This window comes from Stylophora pistillata, chromosome 10, assembly GCF_964205215.1.
Source record: "Stylophora pistillata chromosome 10, jaStyPist1.2, whole genome shotgun sequence".
NCBI classification, from domain to species: domain Eukaryota; kingdom Metazoa; phylum Cnidaria; class Anthozoa; order Scleractinia; family Pocilloporidae; genus Stylophora; species Stylophora pistillata.
In genome coordinates, this window is record NC_142528.1 from 26,136,233 (window position 1) to 26,157,045 (window position 20,813).

The window sequence follows — 20,813 nt, forward strand, 5'->3', positions numbered from 1 at the left end:
AAGCTAGCAAACAAGTGATTGTTTCTTTCATCGAAACTGTATCAGGTGTTCTCACGATTTTACAAGAATCGAATGTTCATATTTTGAATTTCATTTTCATTAACATGTTGAAATTTCAGTGTCATCAAGCCTCCAATTCTTTTCTTAAGTAGCTATTTAAGAAATTTAATTCACTGGTTATTATCATTTCTCAGCCTATGATTTATCATTTAGTTCAAGTCAAAATCTTAGAAGTGTCAAATCCCTCGTGGGTTTTGTGATCTTTTGTCACACAGAACAAGAACAAACAACGAAAACAAATTTAGACAAAACACAGAGCAAAGCATCGAGTGCTGTCAATGGTAGCGACAAATTCTCAGACACAGGTACTAACAATATACGAGTAGGGATGTTTGGAATTCAGCTAAGTAAATAGTAGCTACCAAGAAACGTGATAGTTAAACATCTTTGGTGACACTTTAAGATCTTGTAACTCAATTAAGCGGAGTAACTTGGGTACGAAACGACCGTGGGTAAGAAAAATTGGATACTTTTAAAAGATCAAGTCTTGATGCATTATTTTGCTTATGAAACAGAACACACAAAAAAACCGAGGAAAAGCTCTAGAATATAAACCATATGGTAAACTTAACTCAATTATGTTTCATTTTCTCCACTTCTACAAGCTCTTCGATGGAGAATGAAAGTTTGCCCAATCGCACCACTCCCGCTTCCTTCATTAATTTTCATTGCTCAAACTCAACAACAGCCACTCCCAAAGATAGCAGTGTGGTACGTTCCTTTCTGTACCATTAACTTCATGGAGAATGAAAGTTTGCCCAATCGCAGCACTCCCGCTTCCTTCATTAATTTTCATTACTAAAACTCAACAACAACCACTCCCAAAGGTGGCAGTGTGGTACGTTCCTTTCTGTACCATTTTCAACCACCCATTTGTATTAACGACTTACAGACGGAAATGTGCGTGCAGCTCGAAGTACGAGTCTCAACTTTAGCTCCTGTCACGCTGCAGGGTTCAGTACAAAGGTAACTGAGGAATATAAATACATAAACCTGAAAACGGAGTCTCAGGGTAACCTCGTCATGTGGGAAAACCAGAACTCTCTATCAGGAAAAAAATGGCGTCTATTCACCAACCAGTACAGTCGAGCGGACCTTTCGCCTTCAAAGTTCAAGAGAGACATTAGACAACAAAGTACATATTCCTTAAGTTCGAGAAACACCTGAGAAAACTTTTCGATGCAGTGTCGAAAACCAAACTCAGAGAAATCACAGCAGCCAGCCACAAAAAGGAAAAACTCCAAAGAAGACAAGAAATCAAATTAATGAGTGATGACCGGCTTCAAGCGTCAAGAAATCGCGAATGAACCGTGTCGCTATTTTTTTGAGGTTTGCATTTGACTGGTTGAGCGTGCGAAGTAGTAATTCTTCATCAATCACTGGGCGTAGTGAAGGAAAACTAACGCATTCCAAGATTGCTTTCAACATTTAATTGAAAACTGTTAAAAAACCAACACAAAAAACAACTGAATTCGATATTAAAGTGAATTAACAAAATGACAACAACCGTGGGTACACATTGCCATTTTTAGCCTTATTTCGGCCAGATGTAGCATATTATTGAAGCGCAAATGTTAAAACACATGAAAATACATAGATCAGAATTATGAATTACTGGATTTCAAATCCTTTGATAAAAAGAAAAAAAGGTATTCTCATCTCATTGTAAATTGTTATCCTTGAGAAAAATAAAAGGACTCCTTTGGCCGTTTACAAAGTGACAGTTATAAAACATTTTTTAAAACAATTTTTGGCGAGGTTAAGAACATGAGTGAAGAGAAACAGGGGTCTTTGAGGTCGAAACTGACTCAAAAAAATTTTTGACAAGAACAAGGGCATTAATGGAGCTCACAAAATAATTTAGAATAATTTTGTCAGCTGACGTTAAAATATTCGTCACAACTTCTTGAAGCTTGAGACAGAGGATGAACCGAAACATATGTATTGTACTTTTAGCTTCCCACTTTTATTTTGCCAGCAAAAACAATGCTATCTCCTTCACATTTGTTGCCTCAGCTTTGGTCACATTGTTTATACTCACGTCTTATTGTAATTCCATTACGGCTTGGTAAAACTGGGAAACTACGTAAAATTTATTTTGCACTTCACTCACAATTAATGTCCTCACTCTCTTTCCTTTTTCACAACACGGTGCTTTGGAAATCATAAATTAAGTTTATTTTGTTTTGCCTTGTTTAGCCACTGAACAACAACAAACATGGAATTATACCTATTGAAAGAGTTTCATAAACAGTTTATTTCAAGAAGATATTATGAGAGCAACAAAAAAACAGGAAATGATCAACAACGACAGCAATTTTATTTTCACTCGAACACGCCAAAAACAACCCGTTCAGAATGCGCCAAACGGAAAATCACGACATGTTAATATTTAAAGAAAGCACTACAAACAATTTCTTCGTGAAGCACAGAAGACCAATTAGTACGAAACTTGTTAATCTGCTCAAAATTTGCATAACGGGTACCAGCACCAAAAGGTAGAAAGATTGAAGGCTCTGATACATAATTAATAAAACGTGACAACTGAAATGAAAAACAACTTCAGACGAAAGGTTTGCACGGGAAGCACCACACTGGTGTGTGAGGCACGTGCGTATGACGTCACAGGGTTGATAACAAAACAAACGCCACATGACTCTGGAGAGGAACCTGAGAAGATTTTCTTTTCTTTTGTGAGAACTGTAAATACTTGAACTGACTCCACAGTTTCTCTTTCTTTGCTAAAACTACGTACGGAATTCAGACCTGAGACTAATGAAAGTCGGACACACTTTGTTAAACCTCGGGTGACGTAGTACAAAAAGTTGTTTTTAAAGGACGACGTGCCAGTGATGACCGTTTGGGAAGCTGAACACTGAACTAATGAATTTCTCGGTAAAAATTTCCTCTTTATACGTTCTACGATCTACACGCATTAAAAGTACCATATCCAAACCGTGACCATTGTTACCAACCAAATGAAATTCTACCATTAAATATCTCGGACAAATCGGAACTGGCTTACTTGCAAATCTGAATTAAACCTAAAACTCAGTGAAGGATTTTGGCAGGCCCCTTTATTGATTTGCTAAATCCCTAAGAATCTTTGTCTCAATCCATCAGTCGTTCAAAGAATACGTCAGTTTTGAAAATAGCAATGTGAAAATAAGTATTAAGGCGGTATGCTTCCCTATGCACGGATCGTTTCTTCTGCGCGATCTTACTATCAAATTGCAGACTTTTAGGCGTTATTTTATGGTTTACAGAAATTACGCATTCCAAGCCTAGGCGGGTGAATCAAATGCAATTTCATGCCTATTCTAGTATGTTTTCACGATGGAATCAAAAGAAAGCGGAAGAGTCGTGAAATTCTCTGATTAAATGTTCGTATGACTTAACTTTAGACTTCGTTATATCAACATTTAACTCGAAAAGGAGAGAAGTTCGTGCTGCTTTACAGTTATCATATTGTTTTTGTACGATCGTTTAAGGGCGTATTTTTTTCACCAAAACGGTGTATTTATGAGTTAGTAAACATGTCAATGTCTACATATAGCTTCTGACTGCATGGACGTCTAGAGTCCTTTTTAAAGTGTAACGTTTCTGTGATGTGTTTTGACAAATTTAAAGCAAAAAAGAAAAAAACACATCAGTTGGATGTGATCACACTCCAACTAACAAGTAGGGTATATGGTAAATTAAAACTGGGATAGGTAAAACAAGATGTAAACATTGCTTTGGATAAGATCGCTCACGCCATTGCATAGAAGTCGTAAAAATTCTGAATCAGCCGTCGGAATGAACGACGTTCGATCATTGAACACGAATTCACCTTTGTTGAGAAAATTGAAAAATAATCTTAGACAAGTTATTGAAAATTTAACTTTGCTATAATATCAAATGTGCCTGAGGAAAAATTTTCCAAAACCTATGCTGCGCAAATCTCTCTAATCTTCTCATAAATTCGATAAACATGGGTAATTAGCTTGAATTTTGAACATTTCATACCATTTGAACGTAACTCTGAACTCGCAGAATTTTGAATTTTTGCACAAATTGCTCTAGTTGACTTTCCGTCACCAACTTGGTGTGCCTGTGCGACGAGAAAGTTTTTCTTTTTTGTAAGTAGGCAGATGGAACGTGGTCTGAGCAGCATTTTGTGAAAAATGGTGTATCCATGGAAACCTTATGGCGATGGTTTAAATTGTATTGAGATGAACAGGAAACAGAAAGGTTTCATCAGGGCGTTGGCTATGATATGTCGCGCCCACTAAGGCAACTTTTAATTGTTTCATTCGACGTCCCAGTTGCGAGATATAGCAGCAAAAACAATAAAAATTTGTTACTGTACCACCATTAAGACAACCATGCTAACAACAAAATAGATGGAGTAAACACTGCGTTCAGGCTAAAGTAAAGATCAGATCAAAAGTGGGACGAGGCTGCCATCAACCAACCGAGTTACAACTGAGAATCCACAATACCACAGGTCGATATACGCGATTACGTATAATTCACAAAGAAATATTTGGGAAGTGTCTTGAAGAGCGCTTTAGCTGCTCTTCACAGTTAAGCCCCCTCGGTACTACAGTTGTTATCATCGTTTCGCTCTTTTTTATAGTTTGTTTGTTTGTTTGCTTGGTTTTATTTTTTGTTATTTCATTCTTGTGTGCTTCTACAACCTGAGCCGGTACAGATTTTTTTAAGTTTCTTACAAACATTAGGTCATTGAATAGAGAACTTTTGTTAATTACCTCTCATTAGATCTTAGTGCTTCCCGTACGTTTTAAATTGATAACTTGAATCAATCATAGTACAACATGACTCCGTGAACAATGCTGACTAAACATTCTGCACTAGGTAAAAAAATCACAAACAGTAAAAAGTATTCATGTGTATACAAAAAATCCATTTCAAAATAAACACGGTTTAGAAAAGTGTTTAAAGTAGGAAGATCTATGTATAAGTGAAGTGTGAACGGAAAAGTAGAAATACAAGAACCACACTAAAATGCCCCACGGAACTAAGTTCTTTGTCTTTTGAAGGTAAAATAAAATACTTCACTCTTTTTCAGAATCACTCTTGAAATTGCACGAAAGTTGCGTTCATCTTCTCTTGTTTTTTTGTAAGTTTCATGAGAGTGTTCAAAAGGGCAGCATTTCGTTTCTTTTCTTCCCCTTTAAGCGCCAGTAATTTCTCCTCCTCCTTTTGGAGTAAAGGAATAAGTTCCGCTGCTCTCCTTAAAATTGTTATCTTAGCTGCGCGTTCGCTCTCCTGTAACGATGGGATGCTTTTGCGAAGGCACTGGAAACGATTCCGTAGATCGTTGCGTCGCTTTCGTTCCAAATCATTGTGTGAAATACGTCCATTTCCATCTTCGTTTCCCAGCTCAGATGATTCTTGGTTTTTTCTTCTTGACCAGCGCTGTCTTGCTGGGGTATTCATCGGTCTGTCTTCCTGCCCGGTGGTGTCTGAGCTTTGACAGGTGGTGGCGGCGGCCTTTTCCTCTGTTTTGTCTACAGTGACACTTACAACGTCGATTTCGTCCTCCTCTGTATCATAAAAGGAGAACGACAGTTGGGAAAAAATGAAATAAATACCCACGTAAATATGGTAAAGAGAAAAACAAAAATCAGATTAGGGGCAAGACCGTTAAACTGAAGTCTCGTGGTTAGATTTGTGTACTTTTCAATCTTTTGTTGACAACATTTGGTGTCCCACCAGTGAAAAGACGAAAAGATTTTTGATATTTGGTTTAATTCGTTTATATGTCTTTTCTTAGAACGGATTACCCGATCTCAAAATGATTGTAACACACCAAAATTTTAGACAGGACTGTATTCAACAGTGGTGTACAAGTTTAAATACGAGTACGTACATTAGAGAATAAGCCTAATCCCCTGGTGACAACGTTTCTATTCAACACTTACTAATTTTACTATTGGTTTTTTTTTGCTACGCAACAAAAAATTGGACCACGAGTGTCAAGAAAGACTGAGAGTTCTCTTGAACAAAATAAATAGTGTAATTTTCAAGTCGTTTAAGATCACCCTTAAAACAAAATTGAGACGAATTCGTGATTCCTTTATCATGATCAGAAAACAGTTTCTGTGGAAACAGCGAAAAACATACTTCGAGTGAAGCAGCGTCTTAAGTGATTCTTAGAAATTATATTAGACAACTTAAACGACGCTCTTTAGCCAAAAGTATTTGTTTCATAGTTAAGAACACAGCTCAGTTAAAAACACTGCTGTCGAAAGACAGGGGTCGATTAAATTTTTTCAGAGACAAAGTAAAAACAAACAACTTTCCTGAGTTCGCGGGTCAATGGTTTAACCTTCTATTTTGAATTAAAGAGTAGCTGATTATTTTTGTGTAATCTGAGCAATTGTCTTTATGTTCATTTTATTGTTCTAAACAAACGCGGATTAGTGGTTACCATGTATAGTTAAGAAAAGGTAATCAAAATAATGGAAATTAAAACTCTACTGGGCACGTGACATAATAGACTAAAAAGTCAATATAACAGAACAAAGCAAACAGGCAAAAATAATCACAATAAATTGGCGAAGAGACATTTCACGTTTTCGAGCAACATGCTGTCTCCAGTTTTACTTTAGCTCACATTTTTAATCTTTGTTCATGTGTTTAAAGTACATGAGGAAAAAATGATGATGGTGAAAATATTTTATATACCTGTTTCGGATGATAGGTCCTCTGATGGAATATCGAAGGCCGCTTCACCATTTGCGAGTCTGTCCAACATATCGAGGTCCTGATCACTACAGTGGCTTAGCGATGAGAAGGAAAACAGCTCCTCCGGCTCCACAAAAGTGTGGCTAATCGGCTGATCGAAGCATGTCGGAGTTGACGACAAACTAAATCGAGCTTCGAAATCGGTGGTGGAATCTGGCCTCCTGACTCGATCTCCGCTCCACATTATGTCATTGAGAATGGCGGGAGATTCGGCGCGCAGTCCGCACAATTCCCGCGCAGTTTCGAATGGGACATCGTCTACTTCGAGTTCTTCGTCCGAGATTTTCCTCAGTTCTCCCCACGGACCCGTGGCGGCGTGCCAGCGCATTTCTTTCGTTACCTCTTGACAGTTGCTGCAGCATTCCACAGGCGAAGTCGGTGGCGTGGGGAACGAAAATGAGGGCCAAAGGTCTGGCGTGGCTGGGAATTCAAAACTGCCTTTAAACGAGACAAGTGGCGAAGAACAAGGTGAAAGATCGAGTTGGGGAGAACGATTCATCATCGTGCGGCTTGGAATAAGAGGATGCATTCGAGTGTTCTCAACCCGATGCACGGTGTGTGCAAATGAATGAGGATTTAACGGACGCACGTGTATTTAAAAGACCCATAACTAAACAATACAAATTCAAATAAACCTCCACTGGCCAACCCACCTGGTCACAAAGCCATTTAAATGAACCTTAAATGACAGTGCACGTTCCGACACACAGGCACTAATTCTGTGCAGTTTTAACGCCTTGCAAAGAAACAGATTAAACTATGCTGCCATGTAAAGCGCAAAAATTGCTTCACTGGTCAAAACCTAACTTTTTCAAGACGGCTGAAACTCGAGATTCCCTTAACTGGTGGCAACGATTTCCAATCAAAACACGAGGGAACGGCGAGCATTTAGAAAGGGCACGCTTTATGTTGCATAATGAAGGTGGCACCAGTTCCTTTGTTGGCGTTAACGTCGCCGTTGACCGGAGTTTAATTACAATTCTTAACACTTGACAAACGCGTGTTTATAGAGTGACCCGTCAGGCTGAATTGGCCTTCCTGAACGTCACAGGCGCTCGGTTCATCGCTTGTAGTCAACCAGCTACGAGTGCTATCAAAACAGAATCAGCAAAACAAGAAGCGGCTAGTAATACCCTTATTCCATCATAACAGAGACCTTTCATAAAACAGACTTTCCAAAATAAAGTGACACAATTAGAAGTCATCGTCACGGTGTTTCTGTTTGATCGAATTCCAAATTATCCGATTGGAGGCTGATCGCTCCTGACTGCTCCAATCCTTCACACACACTTTTCCACAAATCGTGTTTCTTTTGTTGGTGAAGAGGTGGGAGACACAGGTGGCGAAAGGATATTAGTCTGGTCACCTGCAGTGGACCCATAAAGAACACACAAAAAGACAATGAGAATAATCTTTGAAAAAACTAAAGCGCAATCTCTGGTAAAGGAATTCAAGGATTTGGCAGGCATTTCTTGTCACTTAGTGATCCAATATCGCCGCCTTGATGGTAGATGTGGATTGATATCGGCCCCGTTAGTTTAGATGTATTTATATCGGACATAAAAGGTTGAAAATGTGAAGACAGCCAACCTCACAGGTGTTGGTAGCGGCTAATATGCAGGCTCGTCAGCTCCAACTGAATTGATCCTAGACGTGACACGCGCACTCTGTATCAAATTAACAACTTTTTACACAAGTATAAACTTCTTATCTTCTTAAGCTCAATTCATTACCAAAATTCATACTTCTCACCAAAATTTCATGACACTGTCAGAAAATGCAGGTGATTTTGAATCAGACAAATGTAAATTATTTTCAGAAGAACGGACCTTGCGGGTCAATATCCTTCAATCTGCATTTGTACTTGCAAAAAAAGCATGATGAAAGTCACAAATAATTGTCTTCAGAACAGTTGGCTGATTAATTCGATGGTTTTCAATACCCTTGGCAAGTCAGTTCCAGTTACCACGGGTACCCCACATAAGAGTGTGAAATAGACAAAATATGATGTAATTCCCACCCACTACAAAATCTTACCGGTCAAAGCCACAAAATAAACACTCACTGATTACTCTGATTTCATGAAAAGTAACATTGTGAAAAATAGAAATTTATGAAAAATATGACACTGAAGTTGAAGGCGAAATGAGAACTAATAAATTTGTCTGACTGGAATTAATTCAGATGTAATCTAAGCGAGAAGGGGGTTCTGACTCTCCATCAATATTTGCTTAAATTTGAGTTGCTCTGAGTGATAATTTGGTTATTGAGTTCAATGACACTGTTCTGAGATCGGTCATCGCAATTGGCATCAAACCCTTCTGTTACACCAATTTTCCTCTTGCTAAAAAAAAAAAAAAAAAAAAAAAGGCTCGATCTGATAATGCATTCTTGTCAGTTCACTAACTTCATTATTGGATTCCCCAAGTGAAACACTTTCCACGATTAGATCACTAGTCTGGCGCATTGAATTTTTTTTCCCTTTATTATAAAAAGTAAATTCCGTCACGTTTGAGTAACTTTGACATCACACGACTTGTCGTTTTCATTTTCTATTCTTATGCGCCATATGGGTCTACCTATGTTACAAAGCAGTGAAAACCCTCTGATGGCTCATAAATCGCAGATTAATAACACAATACACGTCAAAGTATTGAACAAAGGGCACCCGCTTCCACATACATTTAAATGCACAACGGTTTTAAAGACCTTCCCTTGCTTGGTTTAGACCGCATGGAATATACCATTGCAGCGAGCAGAAAGCATCTCAGGCATACAGACCAAGTCATGCTATATGGAAATGACAAAAATGGCTCATGCGATCATATTTCACACTTTTCTGAATCGAAAGTAAATTTTAAGTAAATCGAACTGTTACCAGTTGTTGGTAAAACGAAACAAAAAAAGTAGCCATTGTTTTACCCCAAATGTTACAACACGGATTGAAAATTCATCTGTCAAGGCTGCGTACCCCATTATGGCTCAAGGATTACGGAATAATAGAGAAAAAATACATGGGATCGTGGATGAAGAGAAAAATTAAAGGAATGGGTACTAGTTGAAAGCAATAAAAGGGATGTTCAACTTCAAGATATTGAGGCAAGAGGGCAAAAACGTAGAGGGCATAAGGTAGTTTAAAAAAAAACCTAAAGAAGTTACGGAACATTCAGCTCCCTCTCGCGTCCTCACTGATGTTTCACTAAGGCAGACACTGCACTCCCTACAGGGAAACATCGATTTTAATAACAATGATAAAGAGCCCTGTTACTATCGGCTACAAGGACACCTTAACTGATTCTCTCATCAAATTTGGTAGGAAATGTTTTGCTAGAACTTGTAGCGCCACAAGTAAGGCTGAAAAGGGAGGGGTATCGTATCTCGAAACTGGACGACAGTTAACTCCGCCAGAAGAAAATTATATTTCGCTAACATGCACCAGTTAATAAACAAATACTTTAACAATAACTAGGAATTTTCCCAGGACGTAGAACTAAAAACTGCGCCTGGAGAGGTCTTCAATTAAAATCGCAAATACTTATTTTAGATGAATATCACAAAGGTATCTTCAGAGCTATTTTATGTTCTAATTAAGCTTGCCGCCGGGTTAACATTTCTGTTAAAGGATTCCTATACAACGTACACGTCTTTATGTGAAAACATAAAACTGAGCCGTTACAAATGAATAAAGGCTGATAGTTTCGAAAGAAACTGTTTGGGGCTGCGTCGGTGGGAGTAACGAAATAATTTGGACATGTAAACAAAGTTGAAATGGTAAATTGGCCACCGTAACGATTACAAAAGCTGACGTTTCGAGCGTTAGCCCTTCGTCGAAGCGAATAGAGGAATTGTGGGTTGTGTGTGCTTTTAAAGGCACACAACGTTACAAATCTGGTCAGTTATGGAAATTGGTGCATCGCCTCAATCAAAACCACCAACGTAGGTTTACGAGTCAGGAGAAAAATTAAACTTGATTTCACTTAATTCACTTGATTATGCTCGGAACCCAGGCTAACATCATTTGCTGTCTGGTGTTACTTTGTCCTAATAGACATCTCATCCTTATCCGGCGCTAGAAGAGATATAAATGCCTACAGACCTGCCAAAAGCGTGCTTTTCATGGTTAATTAAGCTCTAATAGAAACAAGGCGGAAAACAGCGAGGTTTCCTGGTAACCTGGCATCAATTAATTGACCTATGCGTGGGGGTTTGCTTTTGACATCCAAACGTGAGATAAGCGCTAACTTGACGATGTAAATATTTCATTTGATGGTTAAGAAAATTTATCCACTTCTTTTGTTCAAAAATACGACTGTAAATATTTTTCGTAGTTTTGTTTCGTTCCCTCGGTCAATGCAGGACTAAAATGACAAAAATGCACAATTTGGAAAGAGTTACACATTTTCTTGAGTCGTGGAGACGTATGCTTTGTGAAGAGAGTACACAAAGCTGCAACGTTATAACCACAACTTAAAACTCTTCACTAGTTCTTTACGTCAGAATAAAGAAAATGCTAGTTGTGATCATGTTTTAGACATTTAGGGCTGCTCAGTGAGAATGTTTAAAATTGTACCTTTTTGTTTCACTCTGTAATTTTAAAATGAAATGTAAATATACTTCTAACGAGTGTGAGGTTGTTTCATCGCGAAGGAAATATTGAAAAATAATTTGACAACACGACATGCACAGGAGTGTTTACAGCGAGAACAGAGGAGCAGATGTTCCGAAGGATTTCTAGCTGCCAATGTCAGTTCATTTTCAAGCAGAAAGGTGATTCAAAATAAGAAACATATCAACTAGGAGATATTACTTGATTAAAAAAAAACTCATTCTCGTTACTTAAGTCCTAGAGAGAGTATGGCAAGAATTACGGAGAATTTATATCCGTTACTATGGGAGTGAAAGGGTGAAATATCTGTGAAATGATTTTAAGTAATTATATGTCTATGAAGAGAGAATGTCCACCTCCGGTCCACCAGAGAGATTGTCAAAGGGGCCGATCGAACTAGTGAAAGGGGCTTTGTTAGTGCCAGAGCTTTTATTTTGAAGCGCACAAACAAAATAATGGCATCTTCCGACAACCTTTAGATTCTGGTAGACTTCACATTAGTTAAATAACATGATCTTAGCGGGACAATTTTTGCACGAAATGAGCGTGAAAGGATCAGAGGTTGCATGTCTTGCAAGGGATACAAATCGAACAATAACATTACTTTCCAAAAGTTAAGAATAGTCGAACAGTTCGCTCAAATGATACTATGAAAGTTCGGTTAAATGATACCATGCAACAATAATAATATTTTTACAAATCGAGGGAAATGAAAACAACACAGCCTTGGTACTCGCCAGGGGATCAACACGACAGGTGAAAAATAACCACTACTTTTTTTGCCTAAACAGATTTTACTTCCCTTTTTCTAATTCACTATTTCAGTCGAGTAGGCCTTAGCAACACAACTTCCAACGACAAGCAAAAGCTTTAAGTTATAGGAAAAAATACAAAATGATTACTGTCAGACTTAAAGACCATGGACATCACCACAAGACGGAACTTCTCCCAAGCCATCATGATACGTATCCTTGTAATGGCAGTTAGGAGAATTGGGAGCTAAATCACACAGCTTCCTTTGAGAGTAACTTTCTACTTTGTCACACTGATGTACTTGACGCTATATTACTAACATGAGAAGAAATTCATAACCGATGACACTTAGTTTAATGATTGTACATTAAAACAAGAAGAAAAAAGGAAATCAGAGAAGCAACACCTCCGCGAAGCGGAAATCTTGTTAAAAGGTAGTCACTAATAAATGACTTACGTAGGTTAACGGCAATTTCCAAGCGAAATGGCGAGGGAAATGACAAAAGTTTTAGTACCAATCAAACTGCCCAATGTTTTTAAGTTTGCATTAAAATACAACGGAAGTAGAGTCGAACGATAAATCAAATTCTTCTCGCACAATTTTTTGTCAACTAATTTCCTGAAGTTATTTTTTGTAGCTTATCTAAAAGATCTATATTTCTTTGCCTTTCAGATTTTTTTCTGTTTTCAAGCTCTATCGATTCCTGTTCTAACAGGATAATGTACTTGAATGCCTTCTGCAATATGACAATTTTTGAAGCTTTGTCGTTGTCTATCAGCTCTGGCAAGGTAAGGCGAAGATTCTGAAAGCGTGTTTTCATGTTGGTTCTCCTCTGTTTTTCCATATCGTTGTGAAAGTCGCGTGTTTCTCCCTGAAGATTGCCCTTTTTCTTGGTACGCTTTGATCTGCGGCTGTCCTTCAGTCTTCCACTATTCTGTATAAAAAACGCCGAGCTTGCAGTTTCTGGAGAAGCCGTTGTCTTCATTTCAGCGTTTCTATTCCTTGGATTACGCTCCAGTTCTCGTTCTCTTCTCGGGGTGCTCTTCCATATCTGATTTTGCAAGCTGTACAGACTGGAATCCTGTTCCGAAAATACTCCATCGCTAAAATTTAAATTCTCCGCTAGACTGAGTTGAGAAGCTTCATCGCTACTTTTAACTTCTACCTGCTTTTTCGAGGGAAGTTCTTTTGCAGGGTTGTGATCAAAAGAACTGTTTGTAAAGTTTTCTTCCGACGAAATGCGACTAAGGGAAAGAGCTGTATTCTCTGCCACAGTCGGCGGAAATTTGGCGAAGTTTTCGACGAGCGTGGAAGAGTTTAATTGAAATGGTAAGGTTCCATAAAAGGTCAGACACCCTGAAAGCGGAATAGAAGCCTTCGAAACGTAATTTCCATCTTCAATATTTACTGCCTTCGGCAAAAAAGTGTTATTTAAGGACTTCTGAAGATTGTAGTTATTTTCTGCTGTCGTGACGGACAGTGATACCGGTGTATCCTTTTCAATCAAATGTTGTGATCCAATACCGTCGTAACAAAAATCTCCGTTCATTGAATTGTAATCTTTTCCCCCGAATAAATTACACGAATCAGGATGATTTTTTACCCTGAAAGTCTCCGCGGGTAGTTCAAACGTATTAGCAGATAAGTCAAACTCTTCATGACTCCCGTGGAGTTTTGAGAACACGTTAAAATTCCCAAACGATTCTAAACTATTTTCGCCTTCTGCCATGGGAATGGAATAACTGAAATTTTGTGCAAGAGTTATCAAGCCACCACTGTCTTTATGCTCGGGTAAGAATTCATCTGAAGTTGTTGGAAACTTAAATACGGTTGAATCGTCAACAAGAGTGCTGTACAGACGATCAACGGGGATCGGCGTTAGAACGCAGGGAAAATAAATCTCTAATTCGTCACGCTCAGAGTTCCTCCTTTTAAGAAGAGATCTGTCAAAGTTTCTACATTGAGGACCGCGAGCATCCGTGGAAGCTTCATGGTCGGTGATAAACTGTACGGATTGAGCATTACTTTTATCCAAGTCAACATGAATTGTTTCTAAAATTTCATTGAAATCAGGAACCACTTGGGCATCGTCAGCCGCATAGGAAGGAGGCTTCCCGCCAAAAATGCTTCCATCCGTTTCGTCGTGACCAAAACTCCCGCCAAAACTGGTCTCTCCGATCGACACAGCTTCGTAAACACTTCCGTTCGATTCGAGTGAATCACGACTTTGCGGAAAGCACGATGTACGGCACGGGGAAGTTCCAATGGTCAAACTTTGCTTAAGAGCGCTGTTGATGTTGACACCGTTGTAGTAGAGAGGATTGTCTGGTTTGTTAAACTCGAAAATTCCACTTGGATTAAATTCCTGAGAAGAATTCATGCTTGGCGAAAGCGAGAATCTTTCACGCCGCTTTTATTATCGAGTAACTAGGGAATGAAACACACCTCGTTGGAATGATGTTATGATGACACAAGCTTTTGGACCAATAAATACGGCACATTTGCATTCACTCTGATGATTTCAACTGTCAAATTAAATGGAAAACACTGCCATCAACGCCCACGCTCTGAGTTTAGCAAACTGGATTCCAACATTGAGACAACGGTCGAAACTCTCCAGTCTAATTAATTAAAGTTACACATTAAAAAATGAATAGAACACATCTGAAATCTAACAACGGTGGAACGAATAGGTAATCAAATTTACCCGCAAAAAATTTTAAAAACATGCACATATTACGCGGGGAAAAATGTTGTAGCAAAACAGAATCAAGCAAATATTAACTTCGTCCACCTGCCAATCATGTGACTTGAGCAGCTGTCACGGTCACGTGATGTTTTTGAACAGAACAAGTATTTTTTACCAAAACATTACGGGTAAACGGCATAAAAATATCAAGAAATAAATAACTTCGAGGGAATGCGAATGATGTTCGATTTTCAACCGCACCTTTCCTCTCTAATTTGGGTCGAGGGCGCAGCGCCAATTTTCTTTGTAGAAGAAAAGGTATGTCATGGTATCTGTGAAACATGAGGATCTCCTGAAGAGAGTCAGTTCTTCACGTGTCATGAAAGTTAAAAAAAAGGTCTTTGACTCTCACTTATGTCGGATGTGAAGTCATAATTCTTACGGCCGGTTAGTCGTTTGAAGAACAAACTGAATTAAACTGAATGTTAATGCTTCAAAATAACTGGTTGCACACTGAGGGTTTTCCACCCATAACCGCTGAATGCTACGCCGTCGTAAGTCTCACAAAAGAATTCTTTTAGTTTTGAAGGTTACATATAAAATGATAAACCAACAACAAATTGAATAAATTATTTTAGACCGAAACAAATGAAATCAATACTTATCTAGGGTACATTCTGCATAAATAAGAGCGGTGAAGTTTCACAAGATACACAAAGTACCCTTAATACCGTATGACTGTCAATTTGACATAATTGCTAGCGAACTTCAGCTGAAGAAATATGCATTCGGATCTTCGCAAATAAACCTCAAATTCACTAATATTAATGATTCGTTTGGTTTTATGAATCACTACTGAAGGATTTCTCGAAACTTCGAATCGTATATTCACTAGTGTTTTATTCCTAACTAGAAAAAAAAAATTGCCGCGAAACTTCCTTGCAATACCTGGGACAGAAAAAAATCATCAGACAAATTCAAGAAAAAATTAAAGAATTGGACGCTACGAGCCTCAAAGAGATTTTTACTAAATAAAAGTTTATTTAATGAGACTAGTCACTCCCACTCACCAATGTACAATGACTAATCTCGCAAAAGTGGCATGTTTACCACAAGGTACAGACTGTCATAATCACCGCATGACTCGAGCATTTTAACGCATCTCAGGCGTCGAAAACCGACTTTGTTTGAAGCGCATTTTCAGTTTTCAAATCAGTCCTGACACTCGAAGTCACAAGAACATATTTTAACGACTATCAAAATAATATTAAGGACACAGAACGCCGGATAGCCGCCTTTATGTTATGTTATGTTTAGGGTTAACATTCATGCGAAAACTCTTACTTAATAACAAAGGAACTTTCACTAAACTAAAAGTTTACATTTACGGTAAACGAATAACTTAATAAGAGTTGGAGACAAGAAACTTCGGACAGGTCATTACCCTAAAATAAGTTGACCAGTGAAGTCAAAGAAAAACCAAATAATAGTTGTGTGCTCTGAGCATAAAAAGTTTGACGAATGGCACGGCAATCAGGAGAACCTTTCAAGGTCCACGTCTAAATAAAGGTGTCACTCAAACAACACACGTGATCTGTAATAAATAACCTGTTAGGTCATTCATCATAGATGCTAAGCCATTCAACTCCGGCAAGCACGCTTTGTTAAACCAGATTCCACTCAATAAAAATCACCAACAGAACACTGAATTTTACATACTGTTTCAGTTATCACTGACATTGTGCTGGATGTGAGGTCAAAAAATCTGCTGAAGCAACTTTTATGAAGAAAACGATTTTAAAACACGTACAATAAAACAGCTTTAAAAAGTTTTCGCCTAAATGTGAATAGGGTATTAGTACAGAAAATACCATCATGAAGGTATCTTATTGTTTGTGTTAATAGCACCATTCGAATGCACAACAATGCATTTATATGCTTTTCCAATAATTTTTATTGATTTTTTGGGGTGGACTACATATGATATTTATTTACTTTTCTTATCACCTAAAGCAGCAAAAGCAACTTTCAAGTATAAGACAACAGACCATGGATTGATATTTACCACTATATCAGTACTGAGTTGAAACAGCATCTCTCACACAAGGAGATGAAAAACATATTAAAGAAACCAAAACCTTTCACAGTCCTGAGAGAAGAGAAAGACAACTGAAATTCTCCTCTGAATGCATTTATCAAGCTTAGTAAGTGGAGGAGGACATAGAGATGCAGAAGTGTGTGCCACTTAATGTTACTAATATTTTCATGGGAGATTCTGTGATGTTAAATGGAGTTGGCACCAATTATTTTGTACTGCCTTCAGTAAATGAACTCCAAATGAAACAAAAGAAATCACATCCTTGGAAGGTTTTCTTTTTCATAATAAACAGTATTTACTTGTACTGTTATTATGTATATGATCAGGGTCATACTTTAGCAGCTTCTATTTGGTTCCAAACCAGCATGCAGAAAAGTGGCTCAAAAAGGAGGAGCAAACATGGAAAACACCTCTTGGCCCCAGTATTTTGGCCCAAAGAGTGGCTACCCAGGACCAGGTCTCTTTCTTCACATTTGCCAGTGTCCACAATCTTGGACAAAGTTTGTTAGAAAATCCTTAGAAATATTCAAATTCACAGAAGAGGATTTCAGTACTCCTCATACCCCTCCTAGTGTGTAATATTACTTCACTGCAACTGTCATGGGAGCATGGAGGGGATGAGGCAGAACTCAAGAAGAGGAAAATATTTCAACTAGAGATTGCCTAGCTCATACAAGACATACAAATTGCACTACATGCATCAACATTTTGACCTCTTTCATTTCACAATCAAAAGTGTGGTTAGGTGTTGAACCTCCTTCAGAGTCACAAATCAAACTAATTGGTCTCATATTTAGATCCCATAGCAGACTGTTAATTTGGCAACTTGGGTGAAAGTCATCATTAAAGTCAGGTGATAAAAACAACTTCATATCGGATCATCTGCCACTTTAAGTGATGATTGTCCTCTTCAGGACTACTCTCAACTGGCTGATCACATGACATGATCAACATTTACTGGGATGTTAAAAAATTTCATTTATACATCAAAAGGTAAATGATGGCATATTTGGTGGGGATCAATTTTATACAACACCTTTCATATTTCATGAGATGTAAATGCTTATCAATTATTGCAAATACTCATACACAAAAAACAGAATGCAGGGATAACAGTTGCACCACAAATAAATTGTCAACAATTTTTTTCTTTTGTAAAATTTTTAGTAGTACTGGTAAGAGGCAGGAGTGTACAAACTTACCCTTCTCTGCTACTATGACATAGTCCTGTTTCTTTTCATAACAGCCTTTTTATATTTGTATTTGATAGTGCAAATCCAACTTGTTCCAAGAAAGAAGAATGAAATCCCTCTATTACAAGGAAAAAAAGATCAGTACAAAATTTACAGCAGATACTATAGCCACTCTTCTGTATTCTCTGTGCACATATAAATTCATAATTGCCTTTCTGTATCAGGACTGTCTTATAAGTTTATTTAAAGAACATCTTTTTTCTCTTAAATGTAGATCCTAATCCAGAGCATGGGAAAATAAAAGGTTTTCTGTGCTCATTCTCAAACTGAGCTCTGCACTTCTCCTTTCAAATAACAAAAGTATAATGGCTTTGGATGAACCATGATTTTCAAGGGTTTACAAAAAGTGATCCTACGTAGCAAAACAGGGGGTTTTTACATGGAAGACAATTCCCATAAATGCTAGCATCTTAAAGACCTGAAGAATACTGCACCTTCATGATGTCAGACACTTCAGAGAGGCTAACTGAGTTTTGGCAACAATTATTCATGCCTTTTAGTAGTTTACAACCCCTATTCCAAACTGTTTATCTCCAAATGCAAGTCTGAGAAAACGTTCCATACATTGCATCATGGTTCAGTATTGGGCACTCTGCTAATCTCTCTGCAGGAGATTGTGGGAGGAAATTTCTAAAAGAGAGATACACGGCTCAACACTAATGGTAGCCCACTGGCCGCAGACTGGTTGAAATTCAGTTTCAGCTAGTGGTTTTCTATTTCCACCAGCCAGTTTGGCTGGTAAACAAACTGAAATTGTCATAACATCTAAGATGTCACTAGCCACTTGGCTAGTAAGTTGAAAAATTAGTGTCACGCCCTGGAGATACTTAAGTAATGCAAGACAAAATTTTGAATGTCAGTATTCATGATAAAACATTGGAAGGAGGAAAATAGAATGGACTACCACTATCAGGGGGCACTCTCAGATGAAAGTCTGGCAAATGAAACAGGAGGATGACAGGCATTGGTCAAAATGAAATAAAATAGATGAAATCAAGCCAAACAGAATATTTACTTCCCATTGTGAAATAAAGGAATGCTCTGTGGCCTCTAGTATTTTCAAGGTCTGACAAAAACAATTTTCAATTGAACGATGTTTTCCAAGTCGGTGAAATCTACCACATTGCTTCATTCTATTCTATTTTCTCCCACTTCATCCAGAGTAACTGGATACTCTGAACTCAAAAGCTGTCTTACCCATACACTACATCAAAGAAGGATAAGGATGTAAATTGTCAAAAATTGATTGCTGGGTCGGAAAGGGAACTCACATCACAAGCCATTCTAGAGTTAAGTCAAGCTGAGTCATGTGAGCATGATTAGAAAAAAAGGGAATTTAACAGTGAACTAGTAAAAATTAGTTAAACATGAGAACTCATTACATATTAGGTGTGGTGACGTAATCTTCCTTCCAGCAATATACCGAAAGCTATATTGGACCCTTTTCCCCTTTGAGGTAAACACAAATGAATTTCTCCTAACAGTATCAACATAATCAAGCAGAAAAGTGATGAGAACAAAAAAATATCACCTGGTTGGAAAAAAATTGATTCAACACCATATTCTCAGATGGGAAATTATAGGCAGTGTATAGCAGAATGCGAGAATTAAAATTTATATCTTAGGAGTGGAAACCATGAAAAGTGCACCCATGTACTGTCTCTGATACAGCATGTTTACTGTGTACTTTCTCAGATTTAGAAAATCTCTGGATGTTTTTTCAAGTCCAAGGGAAAATTTTTGATTCAATGGCCTGATTTCATTTACTGAAAAGTTGATCGTAAAAACAAATGACCTCAGAGCCAGTTTCTGCGGTTCACTCCCTTCCGTATATTTGAAGCTGAATATCAAATTAATGAAATTGAGCCAATTCAATACTCTTTCTAAATTCCCAATAATTTTAAGAGAAAGTTTTCAATTTACACTTGTTTAGATGGTACACGATAACAAAGCCATAGTCTAAAAAGTAACATATTGTTTCGGCCATTGTCTTCTTAATAAACAGGTATCTATCCGCAAAATAAAGTATGGAATTGTGCGGAAATTTGGCCAAAACTCCACACAAAGAAAAGGATATTTTGTATTTTAGACAACTTTTGCCCAAGTTAACGAACACGAGGAAATTTCTTCGCTGCGTGTAGTGTGAGGTACACGTACAAATTCTAAAGTTTAGAATGCCGAAGCGTTCAACCTGTTGCGTTGCTTTAATCCCCTGCATATGTTGGCTTGTTGAATACTTCACTCATTCAAAAGAAATAAGATGTTTGGCGAAAAACGTAGAAATCAGGACTTGAACTCTCAGTGCGACAGAGAATAATGAAAATACTACTATAACAAAAAATGAATTCGAAAGGATGCTCTAACACCCGCGCTACATCTACTTCCAGAAAATTTAACTTTAAAAGGAACAGCCTGGAGGCCAAAGAAAACTTCAAAACTTACCTCCTCAGAGAAATGAATGCCTGAAGAAATTTCGTAGACTAAATGAGAGCTTTAAACAACCGTAAGCCTTGGAAGGACTTTAGCACATGGCACTGATCGTTTAGCGTGACACCTCCGTGACATCGTACGGAGCGCACGAGGGGCGAAAATATTCG

General features: G+C 37.9%; 1 protein-coding gene across 7 annotated transcripts; it reads right to left on the minus strand.

The window, feature by feature from the left end:
- Positions 1 to 2,293: 2,293 nt before the first annotated feature.
- On the minus strand, positions 2,294 to 20,804 carry LOC111322964 (uncharacterized). Of its 7 annotated transcripts, XM_088735449.1 has the most exons (5): positions 20,659 to 20,804; positions 18,166 to 18,274; positions 7,470 to 8,182; positions 6,757 to 7,254; positions 2,294 to 5,612 (listed from the first exon to the last, which is right to left on the minus strand). In XM_088735449.1, exons 4-5 carry the CDS (start codon positions 7,142 to 7,144, stop codon positions 5,137 to 5,139), a joined length of 864 nt encoding a protein of 287 aa, XP_088591575.1. In that variant the 5' UTR covers positions 7,145 to 7,254; positions 7,470 to 8,182; positions 18,166 to 18,274; positions 20,659 to 20,804; the 3' UTR covers positions 2,294 to 5,136. The 7 variants fall into 7 exon arrangements, 6 of the variants coding, with proteins under 6 accessions (XP_088591575.1, XP_088591576.1, XP_088591574.1 ...); XM_088735450.1 differs by lacking the exon at positions 7,470 to 8,182; XM_088735448.1 differs by having other exon boundaries at positions 6,757 to 8,182.
- Between the last annotated feature and the right edge of the window lie 9 nt (positions 20,805 to 20,813).